The sequence below is a fragment of the Lissotriton vulgaris genome, chromosome 3_1 (genome assembly GCF_964263255.1).
Source record: "Lissotriton vulgaris chromosome 3_1, aLisVul1.2, whole genome shotgun sequence".
Taxonomy (NCBI): Eukaryota; Metazoa; Chordata; class Amphibia; order Caudata; family Salamandridae; genus Lissotriton; species Lissotriton vulgaris.
The window spans coordinates 353,034,775-353,052,152 of NC_141689.1; the positions used below are offsets into that span (position 1 = coordinate 353,034,775).

At 43.6% G+C, this 17,378-nt stretch overlaps 1 protein-coding gene across 6 annotated transcripts in view; it reads right to left on the reverse strand.

Annotated features, from left to right (window-relative positions):
• Positions 1-17,378, reverse strand: part of DAB2 (DAB adaptor protein 2) — a 293,826-nt gene that overhangs the window by 170,475 nt on the left and 105,973 nt on the right. For all 6 annotated transcript variants that reach the window (XM_086960573.1, XM_086960570.1, XM_086960569.1 and 3 more), the window contains exon 2: positions 1,323-1,524. In XM_086960573.1, coding sequence (XP_086816699.1) covers positions 1,323-1,422 — 100 coding nt within the window. In that variant the 5' untranslated portion in view covers positions 1,423-1,524. The remainder of the gene's footprint in view (positions 1-1,322; positions 1,525-17,378) is intronic.

Below are 17,378 nucleotides of genomic sequence, written 5' to 3' on the forward strand. Positions count from 1 at the left end.
GCCAATTTGTAGATTTTATTGATGTAGCAGCGCCGAGTGTGAGCAGGTCTGAGTCCAGCCTGAAGGGGACTCTCTAAGCAAATGATGTAATTTCTCCGTGATGGTTGGAACAGCATTTAGTCACTTTGCAAACAAATTACAGACATGAAGAGAGGGCCAGGTCTGACACATGGGTAGCTGTACATAATGAAATGCTTTTTCGATGCGGCATCGTGCTGAGTACACAACCTTAATCCGTGGTAGAAAAGTGGCCAAACCAATTAATGATTTAAAGAGCCATAGAAAGATTTATTTAGTTAGTTACATACGTGTTCATTCAAAAGATTGGACCATGGAAATATCTGCACTGCTGTAATAGGTATCTGTGCAGTGCCTGAAGTTGTCAAATTAGATTTTAGTCGATGGACAGTTGGAGAGGATATAGTGGAGATTCGTGAATAGAAAGCCACAACATTCCATACAGAGGGACTGGGAAACTCGTAAATAGTATTATACTTTTCAGATATCCATATTGTTGCAAATACATCAAATTCACTCTGCCTGACTTTTCATTCAACATCGCTCACTCATGACTTGACTTATGGTACTTTAGTTACACATATCTTACACCCAAACATCCACAAAACCCAGACTTAATTGGGGCCCAAAAAAGAATGAAGTACAGTAATATTAAAAGCTTCAATTACCAGCATGAATTAAGGCACCAATTTATGCCAGATCACTATACGCGTTAGAGATGAAGCAAGACAGCTTGCATCAAGGATGCTCTTTTAGCAAAATCTTTTTTTCAGCTGAGACAAGGGCCAGCTAAAAGAATACCTAGCTAAAAGAATTGTTTTCACTCCAGCAGCACTGGACCACTTTTTTGCAAGGTATGCATTCCTCATCCATCTAACTATCCAAAGTCAATTCAAAATCTATCCAAAGAGATACAAACGGTTTTACTCAAATGCCCAGTGATGATACAGTAGTTGAGTTTTCTTGAAAAACTCTTTCTGGAATTTTAAATACACATCATAAGTATATGACAACATCAGTGCTCATCACTTATATGTCATTATATTGATTGAGTATTGTTCACCCTTAGAGGCTAGGACTCTTTTTTCATGAAAGTAATATAACCTCCCAAAATGCAATGTTATAAAACATTTTGTAATTTTGACTTTGTGGTACCTTATACAATCTTATTTGCCAACACAGCTAGCAAGTTATCTGGGTCCTGTGAATGTCTTACATGTAAATGTGCATTAGAAATTGGCAATGAAACAATAAAAGGCGTTTCCAAGTAACTTTCTTAAGCTACACCAAATTGTTTAACATACCTTTCTTCTTCTCCCTCTTGAGCGTTGACTTGGCAGCTGTTGTCGGAGTCGCTGCTACATCAGGTTGAGTGTTGATGTTAGTCTCTACTTCTGTGGACATGATGGGAGGCCAGCCTCACAACTCCAGAAACATTCAAAACTCTTGCAATGATCTCCAAGATCTTTCCAAACGATGTTCCTCAACAAACCGGCATAATCAGACCTGCAAGAAGATAAAATGCACATACATTTTGAATGCGAACAATAAATGCCATTGAGCTATTATCCTTGGCACTGACATTCCCCACTGAGCTAATCAGCATACTGATATCTATGAACTCATCATTCACATATTTATCACTTTTCTGGTTGGAGTTACTTCTGTGGCTTCGACCCTTTTCTCCCTTCCCACCATGTTACAGGGTAGAATAATTCAGTCTCTTTGTTTTCTTATGGCCTCTATGCTGAAGATAAACACATTTTCTTCAGTTTTTATGATTCATCCCTTGTCTCCAATCTAAGGCCTTCTGACTACCATACAGCAATTCACCACTAGAGGGCAATTAATCTACGAAAAAAGTGCTTTAACACCCCATCAAGGGTAACAAGTGCTATATAAATGCAAACCTTTTTCCCTCTTCTATCCCTCCTCCATCCTTCTGAATCCAAATAACTGACTAACCTCAAATTACTTTCATATTTCACTACACTAACTCAACACTAATCCTTTATGGGTTCTGGAGTGACGTGCCACTTGCAAAAAAACGCTTCGATGCCTCGTCAGGGGTAGTAAGCGCTGTATAAATGCAACTACAATACAATACTCAACTCATCTACGACCAAATTGATTAATTTTGTTGCTGCATCTTCTCATTTTTTTCCTCCTGACATTCTGATCCCAACATCATCAGAACCCTTGCCATTCACATCAACGCTCCTGTGTGCACAGACCCTTTTTTAACTACAGCTGTCCCAGTTTTAAGAAACCAAGGGCCCCTTTGCACACAGGGTGCACTTTCCCTGTATGCGCCACAGTGCACCTTAAATACAGGTGCGCCATGCGCAAACAGGGAAAGTGCACCCTATGACATTGAATGAGCTGCCCCCAGGCCAGCTCTGCCCTGGGGCAGTGCATTCCAGTACAAAAACTGAGAAACTATGAAGCAGCCGCTCCATGTTTTACTGTGCAGACGGCAACCAGCCTGCACTTTTAAGGGGGAATAAAGATTTCCTTGCAGGTGGGTGCAGTGAGTGACTGCACCTGCCAGCACGAGGATGTCTTCAGGGTCCATAGGACCTCTTGTACTCGATCCAGAGGGCTGCCATGACTTATGCCCCATATTCTTGTTATATAAAGCATTGCATGTGGAAATTCTCTTGATAATCATAATAAAAAAAGAACAATAGTTACTTACCTGTAATCTGTGGTTCTCCAGTATTGGTGTCTTTCATAGATTCACATGCCTGAATCATTCCCCGTCGTCGGAGTGGGAGTCCCACGGTACATAAAAAAGCAATAAAATGCTATAAATATATAGTAATACCAATAGAAATGAACCAGGAAGTAAAACAGCCAATGGTACAGTAGGCAAAAACTTCCCATCTATGACTATCATAGTCATTTTGTATAGTCCAAACTACAGCCAATCAGGCGCCAGCACCCACCAGAATGTTCTCCCCAGAGGCTCAGGCTCTCAGATTTTCTCGCAAGGAGTGAAGGTAAACCATAATAGCCTAGAAAGCCTCTGAGGGGAGGTGGGCGGGTTGCATGTGAATCTATGAAAGACACCAATACTGGAGAACCACAGATTACAGGTAAGTAACTATTGTTCTTCTCCAGTATTAGGGGTGTCTTTCATAGATTCACATGCCTGAATCAGAGTAGCTAGCAGTACATATCTTTGCTGCACAGACGCTCATAACACCCAGCTTATCAGCTAGTAATGTAAATAACAATGCGAAGTGAATAAACACATATCATATAATGCATAACATAATGCAATGAAGAAAATATGTGAAAACATAACATAAGAAGCGTCTGACAGCAGAAACAAGGAGGTGGGAAACAGAGGCTCACCTTAATGAAACAGGTTCCGTAGAACAGCTCGACCCACAGAAGTATCAGCCTCGCTGATGGACTCTAGACAGTAATGTCTGGTAAAGGTATGGCGACTTGCCCAAGTCGCCGCCTTGCAGATCTGCTGAAGTGGGACTCCAGCGAATAAGGCCGTAGATGAGGAGACTGCTCTTGTAGAGTGCGCTCTGGGCGCAGATGGTAAAGGTCTCCCAGCCTGTGCATGGCAAAAGGCAATGGCAGCAGATATCCATCTTGCAATAGTCTGTTTTGATACTGCCTGCCCTTTACGAATCGCACCGTAGGTAATGAACAACTGGTCAGAGGTGCGTACAGGAGAAGTTCTTTGTAGGTAGAATTTGAGACATCTTCTAATGTCAAGCGAGTGTAAAGCTCTTTCCGCAGGAGTTTGCGGGTCTGGAAAAAATGATTTAAGAACAACAGGTTCGTTCAGGTGAAAATCCGAAGGCACTTTCGGAATGTATTTGGGATTTGTGCGAAGTATGACAGAATCGCTAGTGAATTGGAGGAAAGGATGATGAACAGTGAAAGCTTGGATATCACTAACTCTCTTGGCGGATGTTAAGGCTAAAAGCAGTGATACCTTCCATGAAAGATACTTCAAGTCAGCTCGATGGATGGGCTCAAATGGGTGACGCATGAGTTGACCCAGGACCACATTCAGATGCCACAAAGGAGGCGGACGACGTACAGGAGGGAACATTCTAAAGAGACCCTTAATGAACTGTTGGATAATTCTTGATGAATACAGAGAATTGGACCCATCCTGTCGATATCTGGATATTGCAGCCAGAAATACTTTCAAAGTAGCATGGGACAGACCTGTTCGTGCCAACTGCAAGAAAAAAGGAAGAATTTCCTCAGGCTTTGCCAAGAAGGGGTGAACACCTGCTGAACGGCACCAGATACAGAAGCGTCTCCATTTGAGACTGTAAGTCTTGATGGTTGCGGGTGCTCTAGCTTTGGCCAACACCTCTTTACAGTCTGCTGGGATGTTCAAGTGTGCAAACTCATGGTGTTCAGGAGCCAAGCCGCTAATCTCAGCGATGCTGGGTCCGGATGGAAGACTTGACCTTCCTGAACACTGAGCAAGTTCGGGATAGGATGTAACTGAATTGGTTTGCTCTCTGATAGTAGGAGGAGCTCCGTAAACCAATACTGGCGCGGCCATCTGGGCGCGATCAGGATCAGTCAGCAAGGTTCCTTCCTCATCTTCCGCAGAACCCTGGGGACTAACGGAATCGGTGGGAAAGCGTACGCAAACCTCAGGGACCAATCGAGGGAGAATGCATTCCCCAGAGAATTCTTGTGGGGGTGCCAGCTGGCGAAGCTCAGGCATTTGCTGTTGGTACTTGTCGCAAATAGGTCTAGGTCTGGCCAACCCCACTGATGAAAGATGTGGTCCACTGTGTTCTGGTGAAGCTCCCATTCGTGGTTGGTGACTGTGGTCCTGCTGAGTGCATCCGCAAGGACGTTTTCCGTTCCCGGAACATGCACCGCATGCAACTGTACATTGTGGTGAAGAGCCCATGTCCATAATTCCTGCGCCTCTTGAGACAGGAGAAGAGATCGAGTTCCTCCCTGTTTGTTGACGTAGTGCATACTTGTTGTGTTGTCTGTTCTTATCAACACATTGGTGTTCTGAATAATGGCACAAAACGCCTTGAGGGCAAGAAAAATGGCTCTCAGTTCCAAACGATTGATGTGCCACCGTTTCTGTTGTACAGTCCATTTGCCACTGATCGTGAGGCCTTGCAGATGAGCCCCCCAGCCCTCGAGGGATGCATCTGTAGTGATGGTGAGACTTGGTGGTTCTTGAAGGAACGCATGACCCTGACTGAGATGACACCTCTGTGTCCACCACAGAAGAGACTCTTTCATGAGTGGTGTGATTTGAATGAGGTCCTCGAAAGTGCCTGACACCTGTTGCCACTGTAGGACTAGTTCCTCCTGGAGCGGCCTCATTTGAAGCCTGCAATTTGGAAGTAATGGAATACAAGCCGATGCCATCCCCAGAAAGGATTTGTATAGTCGGACAGAAACTGACTTTCTTTGCATGAGATCTTGTGCTAGCCGACTTATTTTCATTTGTCTCTCCTTGGAGACGAAAGCTTTGCATTTGTGAGTGTCCAACATTGCTCCTAAGAATGCTATTCTTTGAGACGATTGCATTTGGGATTTGGAGAAATTTATTGTCAGGCCTAGAGACTGAAACAGGTGGAGACACTGGTGAAGGTGACGTTGAACGGTGCCATGAGAATTGGCCTTTATAAGGCAATCGTCCAGATATGGGAAAATTTGTATTCCCTCCAGCCGGAGGTGCGCAGCTACTGGAGCTAAAACCTTCGTAAAAACTCTTGGAGCTGACCGTAGTCCAAAAGGAAGGACTTTGAATTGGTAGTCCCTGCCAGCCACCCTGAAGCGAAGGAATTTCCTGTGGCGAGGTAGGATGGGGATGTGGAAATATGCATCCTGGAGGTCTAGGGTGACCATGCAATCTCCCGGTGATAAAAGATGCAAAATTTCTTGAAGGGAGAGCATCCGGAATGTTAATTTCCTTAGGTATTTGTTTAATGCACGAAGATCGAGGATCGGGCGCCACTCCCCGTTCTTCTTTCTGATCAGGAAGAACCTGGAGTAAAATCCTAGTCCTCTCATCCTCTGAGGAACGCTCTCGATAGCTCCTTTTTGTATCATCATTTTGATTTGGGTAAGCAGCTCCTTCAGGTGAGCTGGAGGCGGGCCCTTTGGTGGTACATTTGGGGGAAATTTTTCGAATTCTAGGGCATGGCCCCTGGCGACAATATCCAGGACCCATTTGTCCGTTGTTATCGACTGCCAATTGGAGTAAAATTTGGAGATTCTTCCGCCAAGTCTTTTGAGAGGGTGAAAAGACGGTGGTGGCAGGTGAAAAATATCATTGTCGCTTGTCCTTGCCGCGGTATGTAGCTCTACCCCTGTTTGGGGTGTATTGAGATTTTTTCTGCCCATAAGACTGGTAGCGCTGATTTTGGTAGCGCTGATTACCCTGACGGTATGAGGATTGTTGATGTTGTTGCTGGTATCCACCTCTATTGAAGGACGTTCCTCGTCCTCTCGCTCCTCGAAAGGGCGGCTTGTGAAATTGCAGAGTGCCTAAGGATTTGGCCGTTTCGGTATCCTTCTTGATAGTCTGTAAGGCCTCCTCTACCTCAGGGCCGAATAAATATTCGCCATCAAATGGCATGTCTAGAACTCGGTTTTGCACTTCCTGTCTAAAGGCAGTGGAACGTAACCACCCCTGTCTACGGAGAACCGCAGCCCCTGCTAATTGGCGAAAACCTGTAGATGCCACATCAACAGCTGAATCAATTATCTCTTCAGAGGTCCTTTGACCTTCATGGAGAATCTGGAGTGCTTCCGCCTTGGATGGCTCAGGGAGTAGATCGATAAATGGTGAGATGTCAGACCACATTTGACGGTCGTAACGACCTAAGATGGCTAATGCGTTGGCAGCACGGACAGTTGTTGCAGCCATGGTGGAAACTCGTTTTCCTATTGAGTCTAGGCGTCTGCCATCTCTATCCGGCGGTGCTGTAACTGCAGAGGACGGATTTCTGGCCCTTTTCTGAGCCGCCTGGACAATTACCGAGTCAAGTTTTGCTTGTCCAATGAGACAGGCAGGCGTCTTGTCTGGAGCTTTATATTTCTTATCAATTCTTGGCAAGACTGGAGGAATAGAAGCCGGCGTTGACATCACCTTAACGCCTTCCTTCCAGATGAATTCCACAATGGGTATTGTCTTAATTTGTCGTCTGGGCTGATCTTTAAAATCGTAAAGGAAACATTCTTGTTGAGTATGCTCCATCTTCATATGAAAACGTGCGGTTGCACGCTCCATCAGCAAGTGAAAATTTGCTACATCAACAGGAGGGGAGGCCGACGCAGTCTGAGGAGATGTAGAAGGAGATTGGACCTGATAGTCCTCCCACTCCGATAAATCCTCCACTTCTCCTTCCTCCCGTTGGTCGTCATCTTCCGAGGATTGCGGGTCCTCTTCGTGAGCAGGTTGTGGGTGTGAAGGTGGGCACACCGATGGGAGCACGGGTGGAGGCGTTTCCGAAATTGGAGTTGCTTGTCCAGAACCTGCCGATTCCGAAGGTGGAAACCTCCGATAGTAATCGTCCAGCATAAATTGTAAGTTGGATATTAAATCCAAAGGCACTTGACCAACAGGGGTAGTGACAGGCATCGATACCTCAGCAGGAGCGTGAGGATCCTCATATTCATCATCTTGAAGTTTAATATGTAACTCCGATGGACTAGTGGCTTGTCCAAAAGTATTCTTGACCATCTCATTGTCACTATCAGAATCCAGTAGTTGGTCTGGGACTTCAGAGGACACCTTGTGAGGTGAAACACGCAGGGGTGAAAGCCTTATTACCGTGTTGCGCAGCTGTTCTGCTGCTTGGCGTGGTGTTAAAAACACCGTCGACGGAGACCACACCTGTAGTGCCGTGCATGAGGATAACTGCGGCGTCGTCGGAGGGATAACTTCCGATGGATTTGTCGTCGACGGATCACCTCTCGTCGACGGGACACTTTTCGGCAACGAAATAGTCGTCGTCGACGGGACATTCGTCGTCGACGGAAGACCTGTCGTCGACGGGACACTCGTCGTCGACGGGACACTCTTCGTCGACGGGACACTCTTCGTCGACGGGACACTCTTCGTCGACGGGACACTCTTCGTCGACGGGACACTCTTCGTCGACGGGACACTCTTCGTCGACGGGACACTCTTCGTCGACGGGACACTCTTCGTCGACGGGACAGTCTTCGTCGACGGGACACTCTTCGTCGACGGGGCACCCTTCGTCGACGGGACCGTCTTCGTGGACGAGTCACTCCTCGTCGACGTGGTATTTTCGTCGACGGCGTAGAGCTTGACGACGAGCTCGTCGACGGAGTCTTTTTCGTCGGCGGTAAAGTCTTTAAAGACGTCGACGACGAGGCGTCGACGACGGACGTCGACGAAATAGGCCTCACAGAAACAAAAACCATCGTTGGAGATGCCGTAGACGAGGACATAACCATACTAGGTTTAGGAGAAGAAAATGTTACCGTAGATGTCACTGAAGTCGTCGTTCTCGTCGACGAGGAAGCTGAAGAAGACTTCACAGGAGGCGGAGATGAATTCTGTGGTAAAATCCTGTCAGAAGATAGGGGAAGCTTGAGTTTTTTCCCCTTTGAGGAAGCAGAAACGCCTTCCATGCCCCTGGAGGTGGGGACAGCCTGAGAAGTGGAAGGCTGATCCAGACCTTTAGCAGGTGGTTGTTTTTTAGGCAGTTTAGCCTTGGGAGATGACATTCCCTCAGGCGCAGATCTCTTCCTGGAGGCTGAAGTGGAAGCAGATGTGACACTGTCTACTTCTGAAACAGTATTAGAAGAATCCTTTAGCCTCTTCAACCACAGCAGTAAACGACCCTCTCTATCTCTGAGAGTCTTCTGAGGCATGGTTCTGCAGATTTTACAATCAGATGCCTGGTGGTCTGGGTAGAGACAATAAATACACTTTTTGTGTGGATCCTTCTCAAAAAGCCGAGGCTTACCACAGCAGTCACAGGCTCTGAAGAGAGATTTCTTTGAAGACATCCTGAAGAGAAGACACAGATGAAGTAGAAGTTAGAAAAACTGAGCAGAGCTCAGGGAGACTCCCTTCACACGACGTGCGGTAGAAAATCTGAGAGCCTGAGCCTCTGGGGAGAACATTCTGGTGGGTGCTGGCGCCTGATTGGCTGTAGTTTGGACTATACAAAATGACTATGATAGTCATAGATGGGAAGTTTTTGCCTACTGTACCATTGGCTGTTTTACTTCCTGGTTCATTTCTATTGGTATTACTATATATTTATAGCATTTTATTGCTTTTTTATGTACCGTGGGACTCCCACTCCGACGACGGGGAATGATTCAGGCATGTGAATCTATGAAAGACACCCCTAATACTGGAGAATTAAAAAATACACTGCTGAAAGTTTGATTTTTGGTTTATTAAACTAGCAGCATTTTCTTCTATTACACTTTTATTTGAGAACAAATCGTATGTAAAATACTAAAGAACTTTTGCAACAGTAAGAATCAGATACCCGTATGAGGGAACCGTGATTGGATTGCGTGAAACAAGAAGGTTCACAAAGCTATGAATTATCAGGAATCATATTAAACTAATTGTATTATAGGTTAGCTAGAATTAATCTGTCACCAAGAATATAATTATTTGAATACAAGATGACAAATATCTCACTCATCAGCAAACACCTCTAGGAGGCGGAGCGGAAAAAGCACAATAGCCATTTTCTGGAGGTTTCAACACGTATATCATTCAGAGAGCAGTGAGAGTGTTGTGCTTCATTTGATCAGACACCTATCACATTTAACGATACATTTGTGTTTTATTTGGATTTTAGATCTCTAATAAGCTCGGTAAAATACCTAACACAGTAGACCAGAAGACAAAAATATTTACCATGAAATGCAACATACAAAGACTTGGTATTTTACTGCGCAACACTGTTTACATACACTAAGAATATATTTCAAACTTTATCAAATAAAAAATATATGTTTTGTCACCACAATAGATTGTTGCCATTTAAAATATGTTTTATAATATTCCCCAAAATGTTTCAAAAAATAATTACCATCAGTTTTCTGTTGCTGAGCAATCGTTTTCTGATATTTTACACCCATTACTCAGTGTGATGGAGAAGAGGTAAGTTATGTCATATCATTGCTACTTAGTCTACCACCTGCATTGTGGAGGGAACAAAGCCAGGTGCAGCATTCATTCCAAATATCAAACAAGAAGGTGGAGGGGCTCTACAGAGAGGCACCTAATCTAACTTGGCCAACCGAGAGTTACAGGTTATATTTTTGAGTGTGTAGTGGGTTGGGGATGGATACTTAAATATAAGGAGTATATTGGACTGGAAAGCCCCTCATCTGTAACCTGGACAACATCTTACTGGACTTTAAATAACAAATAGAATTCTGTAAATAGCATCACTTTCCTAAACGTAATGCATGTAGTGTTGACCATACGCCATTTAATCACTCTATTACATTTAAATAGAGCTTCCTTCATGTCCAGTTCCTTATGTGCGGATCCATCAAACGTCCAATTAATTAGTATCAGGATGTAATTAAAGCAGTATTCACATTCGACCAGAATCTCCAAATACAAGAGAGTGCCAATTCTATGAATTATGGTCGGAGAGTAATGCAATATAACTCATTTCGCCAAAACACAAAAACATCTTCATGCTCTACAGCTAATTTTATTCCAATGTTTCAAGGGAAGAAGAACATTGTACATAGTAACCATGGACCACAATCTCTTCCAGCAAATCTAAAGCATGTCAATTGTCAGCACACACTGTGCACTTTTAATTCATGGGAACAGGGATGAAATGTTAGTTCAGTAACATTCAACGCAATGGTCACTACATCACAGTGAAACAATAACTTGATTGGTGCAAACCTTTCCATGGTGATTCTTGATAGGTTTGAAGCCCCACAAGAATGGTTGAACATTTATCTGATTACAGCCATTTTGTAATCTGCTCTCAGATATTACAATGAATCTTGGGTGTAAAAACAGAGTATGCAGGGTAAAATGCCCCTGCTTTGAAGACCAACGTGATACAAATGCCTAAACAACACCGGACCCAAATACATCAACAACAGTCACCCTCCACGTACCCAAAAGAAACCTCTGATCAACCAACCTCGGACTCGCCGAAATCCAGCGCATCCACAGAGCCAAAGCAGGCGGAAGATCCATCTCCTACGTTGCGGCCAAGAACTGGAACAAGCTCCCGGCAGACATCAGACATGCCCCTTCCCAGAACACCTTCAGGAAGACTCTCAAGACCTGGCTCTTCAGCTGAACAGCAATGCTGACCCCCCACACCACCTACCACCAGCGCCTGGAGTAGCGCACTTACAATTCCCTGATTGATTAATTAAAGGTGATACAATGCGTACCTGTACATTGTTTGATTGGATACATAAGTTTATAGTAGAATTGTAACTTTTCATTAAAGTGAAATTCTGATGCACAATTGTAATTTGTAAGGCTTTTTTCATGGGTGCCCTCATTTTGCGGTTCAGCCACAGACCGCAAAGTAATCAATACTTTAGACCTGCTTGCATGATTGGATGGCTCTCTTGTCTATTTCGATTCCCTGTTTGTGATTCCTCTCCTTTCTTCTGTTAGTCCTGCTGCTTTAGTATATAGATTTGACCCTGCTTTTGCAGGGTCAAACCTACATGAGTGAATCCTTGCACTGCTGAGGAAAAAGGAACTATTTTTGGTTTTGCTTTTTTGTTCAGGCATTTCAACATTAGCATTCCATGGGAATGGCTGACTCCCTCTAACTCTCCATCTCCATTTCCTCTTATCTCCACAGTATTCTCACAGTTTCCTCCATTCCACTGTCTCTCTCCCACACACTGCTCCAGACTCAGCCAACACCATTCTCAGCGGCTCTCTTTCGCATCCAAACTCTTCCTACACATCACTGTAATATACTCGCTTCAGACTGCCACTGGCCACAGCTGACCCAGATGGCTTTGCCAATGCTTGTCCAATTGTAGCAGATCACCATCTACATTTTCTGTACTTCAAAATATGGCTGCTACTTAACATGTTATGTTGCCCCATATGTGTCTCAGTTATTGTAGCAGCAAGGAAGGGGTTCCTGGCCTCCTTCTCAAGAGGGCAAGGGAGCTGCATCATTTTTACTGCATTAAAACACATTTTTAAACCTAGATGACGAACTAGATGGCAGTTCACTAAAGCCCAGAACTGATGATATTTTAAAGGCATTTTTTCTAAGTAAGCTAAGTTTTATTTCATACCAGCAGTGTGTTGAGTTCAAGTAGCCATATTTCCCTGAGGAACAGTGGCCAGATCTGGTATTTTTGCCCTTTTAAATGAACCCATCAATGTTTTCTACTATAATTGCACTCTAGTCAGTGTCAGACCTTACTAATGTCAGTGAAAGAGTGGGGGTTTGTCAAGGATATCAACCAGGAGAGCTGCTTTGCTTGGCTTGCACTTTGGTACCACTGGCATTTCCTCTGCTAAGCCTGATCTCAGAAGCCATGAATGCAGTGCCAGAAACCTAAAGGACACAAACTTTAGAAGTTGACACTCCTTTCCTTTCCCTAAAAACAAGCTGATAGACTAAATGTAGGGCAATGGGCCAAAGCAGGCATGCCACTGTAGATCCAAGGGTGTGATATGTTACAGCCTAGCCTGCAGAAGTGTTTTTGTTTTTTTAGCAAACAGATGCCAAATTGTTGTAGGACTGGATTGCTAACAATAATGTGCTATCAGAATATCAGGCGGGGCTCAGATCTGACATTAGCACAATTGATCAGGTCTTTCGCTTTTGCACCATCTATTGGAGAACCATTCTGATCAACAGGGGTCAGTTATATGTGGCCTTTGTTGATTTGCGCTCAGATTTTGATCTGATCTACAGGCAAAAGCTGTGGGCTGTACTGGAAGAGTTAGGTCTCCCGGGCAATCTGCTAGCTATATTAATCCAGCTATACTCATGTTATTATGCCCAAGTTAGATTGGGCAAGGACGGCCAGTGTATTAAGTTTCAGAGGGGTGTTAGGCAAGTGTGTGTCTTAGCCTCAACTCTATTTTTATTGTACATCAATGGAGTAGTAAACATCTCGATAACGATGGCTGAGATGCTCCCAGGGTAGGAGGGCAGAGAGTGCCAGCCCCCTATTCACAAATGCACTATACTATTGTCATCAAAGTATCCACAAGCTTTGCAGCAGTTGCTAAGGGAATCCCACCTATTCTGCCAAGAGAAGGGATTGGAACCGAATAGCTTCAAAACCAAGTTTATGATCTTTTATGCAGCAAAGTCCCCAGAGTTCAGTTGAGTGTAGGTGAGGAACAGATTGAACACAGAGAAACTTTGAGTATGTGGGCATTAAGCTTTCCACTGGTTTGTCTTGGCTTTTCCAGATGCAGAAAAGTCAACAAAGCCTAATCCATTAATCATGCAGTATAGTAAAAACATTTAAAGCCACACAACCTAGACCCATATCTCCAGCATTCGAAATCTACAACATCAAGGCACAAGGGGCAGCTCTATTTGGTGCAGAAATATGGGGTGACACAAACTGGAGTCTGCAAACAAATTCCTGAGATCTCTCCTTTCATTATCACAGAGCATTCCTTTAATCCCCGCCTGCTTGGACTTGGCTCCTAGGCCTATAGCTGTGAAAATGTGCAACCGGCCTCTATAATATTGGCACCGATTATGATCTAGTAAAGAACGCATTTCCTATACAGTGGGGATCCAAGATGTTTTAAAGCTGCCTGACTGTCTAAAGATTCCTAGGCTATGGTTTATAAAGTCTTAGTTATCAAAACTGGGCTTTGAAAGATTTTGGCATCAGCCGGAGAATGTTCCCTTTATAGACATATCATCAAACAATTCCTTCGGAACTATGAGAAGGAGATGATATTTTGATCATGCAAGCAGGGGCGCTTGGCTTAAAATGGTCTTGGATTTAAAGCTTTGACCCTCATTTGAAGAGTTTATACATTCAGTCCCCCCCCCTAGCAAACAACCTCTTGCCACAGTTTAGATATGGCACCCTAAACACAAAGGTATTCTGCAAACAAATAGTAGAAGCTGTGGATACCTCTGCACTTTGTCCCGTCTGCTGTGAAAAGGGAGAGCCAGTAGCCCAGATGTTATTCCTTTGTAGGGCCTAGATGGTGCAGAGGAAAAATGGATGGTTCCGCTGTGCCAGAGAATCGGTTCAAGAAGATACATGGACGCACTTATAATACTTTGTAGTGACACAAGTGTACTTGTTGTTCACTTTGTTTCGGGATTTTTGATGTCCGTTCGGCTTATCAGAAGTCACAGTGAGAAAATGTTTTGCAAGTGTTGAGGGTGCTGAATTCTGTATTTTATGGAAAGCTACTGGAATATTTATAATCGTTTTTATCGACAAATATACATTGGTTTCATTTTATATATTATATAATGAAATATGGTTACTGGAAGCTTTTTAATCTATATTGCAATGTAATTATTATTCTAAATACTTTTAAATACTATATGAAATTATGTCTGATTGATCTTATGTGGATTGTGTTTTCGAACGGTTTTTTTTGTTTTCCCAAACAAACTAATGTGATGATAGTCCAAACAAACACTCACCAGCAGCTGACCAAGGGTTCAGCACATCAATCCCTGTATATACAATTGTAAAGAGTCCTGTGCAAAACGCCTCCGGAGCCTGCCGCAGTTGGAATCCAGAAAAGATCAATTTGCCAAATATGGAAGGTGCACCAGTAATGAAGACACAGTCTTTTGTGTAAGTCCATCAAGTTTCTTTATTATTCATCATGGTAAAAAATTGGACATCAGCCAACGTGTTTCGTTCCTATACAAGGAACTTCTTCAGGGATATATATAATATAAGTGGAAATTCGCCAAAATTCTCCAAAAGTTTCTCTGATGTAATCTTGAATAAGTAAGGTGAGTAATGTGAGAAGGAGCACCACAATAAGGGTTCAGGTAAACAAAGGCCAGCCCTTACGATCTGAGCATTCTCCTTCCAAAGCAATCAGCAGGTAGGCCCAATAAAAGTATGGATATATACGCGTTGGCTGATATCCAATATTTTACCATGAGGAATAATAAAGAAACTTGATGGACTTATGCATATGACGGTCTTCATTCCTGGTGCACCTTCCATATTTGACAAATGGGATGGTGATGATGACACTACCACTGCCACAATGGTGAATCGATATGCATGGGCTGTGTACACCTTCTGCACACTTCCTTTTCCAGTGTTATAAATGGACTCGTCCTTACTCAGTCTGGTCCTGCAGTGAGGCGGTAGGATGGTCAGGGAGTTGACATGCTGCCCTATCAGTCTTGGCCTGCTGCTCCATGTGAAGCAAAGATTCTGGTGGGCCCTCACACATGTATTATGCAGTGGCTCTCAAAAGTTACAAGGGCCTGATGCCGGTGGGTAGCATTCTGATGTTAGCGATGGAGTGCACAGTCAGAAATGGAGCTGGGGTCTTTTCTGAACGTATCTACATTCTGACTTTCCCCCCAGGCACTAGGCACAGAGTCGATCTCCTACTTCTCTAAAAGATGGATGCACTGAAAGCTGTGCCTGCTATCGATGCCAGAAATTGAATGAGGCAAGATGCATGAACTCACATATTCCACTTAAACATTAGGAAATGCAGAAAATAGATTTCCAGTCGTGCCGGGAATGCCAGTTGCAGGTCCTATCGGGATCGCATGGTCGATGGTAAATCCGCGAACACAGTAAGCAGCTGAAAGATCCCGGTGAAACTCCGAGGGAGAACGAGGATTACTGGGTACATGGGACCCAGACGTACTAATAGCTCCGTCATTTCCTCATGTTTCAGGGAACCTGAGGGTTCTACCAGTAATCCTAGTGACTCTCACCTCTGGAATTACCTGTACCCTCTGGGACCTCGTAATGAGGGACAAAAATGCAAAGGAAGTAATAATCAAATATTACAAAACAAGGAATCTATGAAATGCTCTACTGCTAAAGCAATACCTACAAACAACATATCATTGAACAAAACACATTAACGTTACACCAACCTTCCACTATTTGCAGCGCATCTAAGTCAATCTTTGATTCAACAGGGGGAAAAAAGGTGCCATTGTAACAAGAGTTCGATGTAAATAGAAATATAGGCATACCTTGCAATGATTTTTTGTAAATAATGAAAAACAGCAGTGATGGTAAAACATAATACATCAAAAGAAAGCTAAAAGCACACTATGATGTTCAAGATGCTTTTCGTACACGAGTATACCGACACGTCTAAAGCTGCAAGGCAAAAGTAAGCAAATTATACCTTAAGATAACCTTAAAATCTGTCCCAGTGCACCTGCTAGTATCCAGTCAGCAAACCCGTGAAAACTACTGAGCAAAGTTCATGAAATGGTTGATGGTTAGGTTTATAAAGTTAATATTTCAGTTTCGGAGAATTCCAGACGCTGGCTTGAAAAAAGAAAGCTTGACCTGGTCAAAGCAACACTTCTTTTTACAAAGAAGCATTCAGTACAAAGTCTGCTTAAAGCAGCTTGCTAAACCACATTTATTTATATCCTGGCAGCTGAATGCATAAGCTCTCCCTGGTTCTTTAGTCAAATAAAAACACAAAAGGCACATTTAGGCAAGAGTCTTAGTTTCACGCTTAAGAATCAGCAATATTCACACTAAATATATGGGGCCCATACATGGTGTGCAAAAGTGTGCAACTAAAAAACTTGTGATTAGAGTAGTAAAAAAGTTCAAATTATCCTACAAAGCTCATGATCAAAGTATGGAATCTGGAAACGGCTGCAAAAGAAAGATCTGACTTTGAAGAGATACATGCACTAAAATACACAAAACTACTATCAAAAACTTTCTGTTGTTGCAAACCCTGAGATTCGCAAAGTCACATGCTTCATGACGGAAAGAATGTTTATGGTTGCGCAAACTACTTTTGATTCACAAAAAGTCTGAATGCTTAGAACAGTACCGACTCACTGAAACCGAGACACATACCGTGACCAAACTGGACTCGTCTTTCTACAAATCCCACGGGGCAGATCTACAAGAAAGTGCTGCAGCGCGGCACCGCAAGCCTTTTGGCTGCGCCATGCTGTACCACTTTCAGAGCACTGCAATGCAACATATTTACAATGATGTGTCGCATTCCTGTGCTCTCCTCTGTGCCATGCACCAGCGTAGGCACACTTGCACCATGGTGCAAGGGTGCCTGCACCATAGGAAGATTGCTTTTGTGCAGGAAGGGGCATCTTCCTGCACAAAAAAAAAAAATCACTACAGGCATTTTTCTCTTTCAAAGCGGGCTGTAGAATGCACTTCCGATTAGC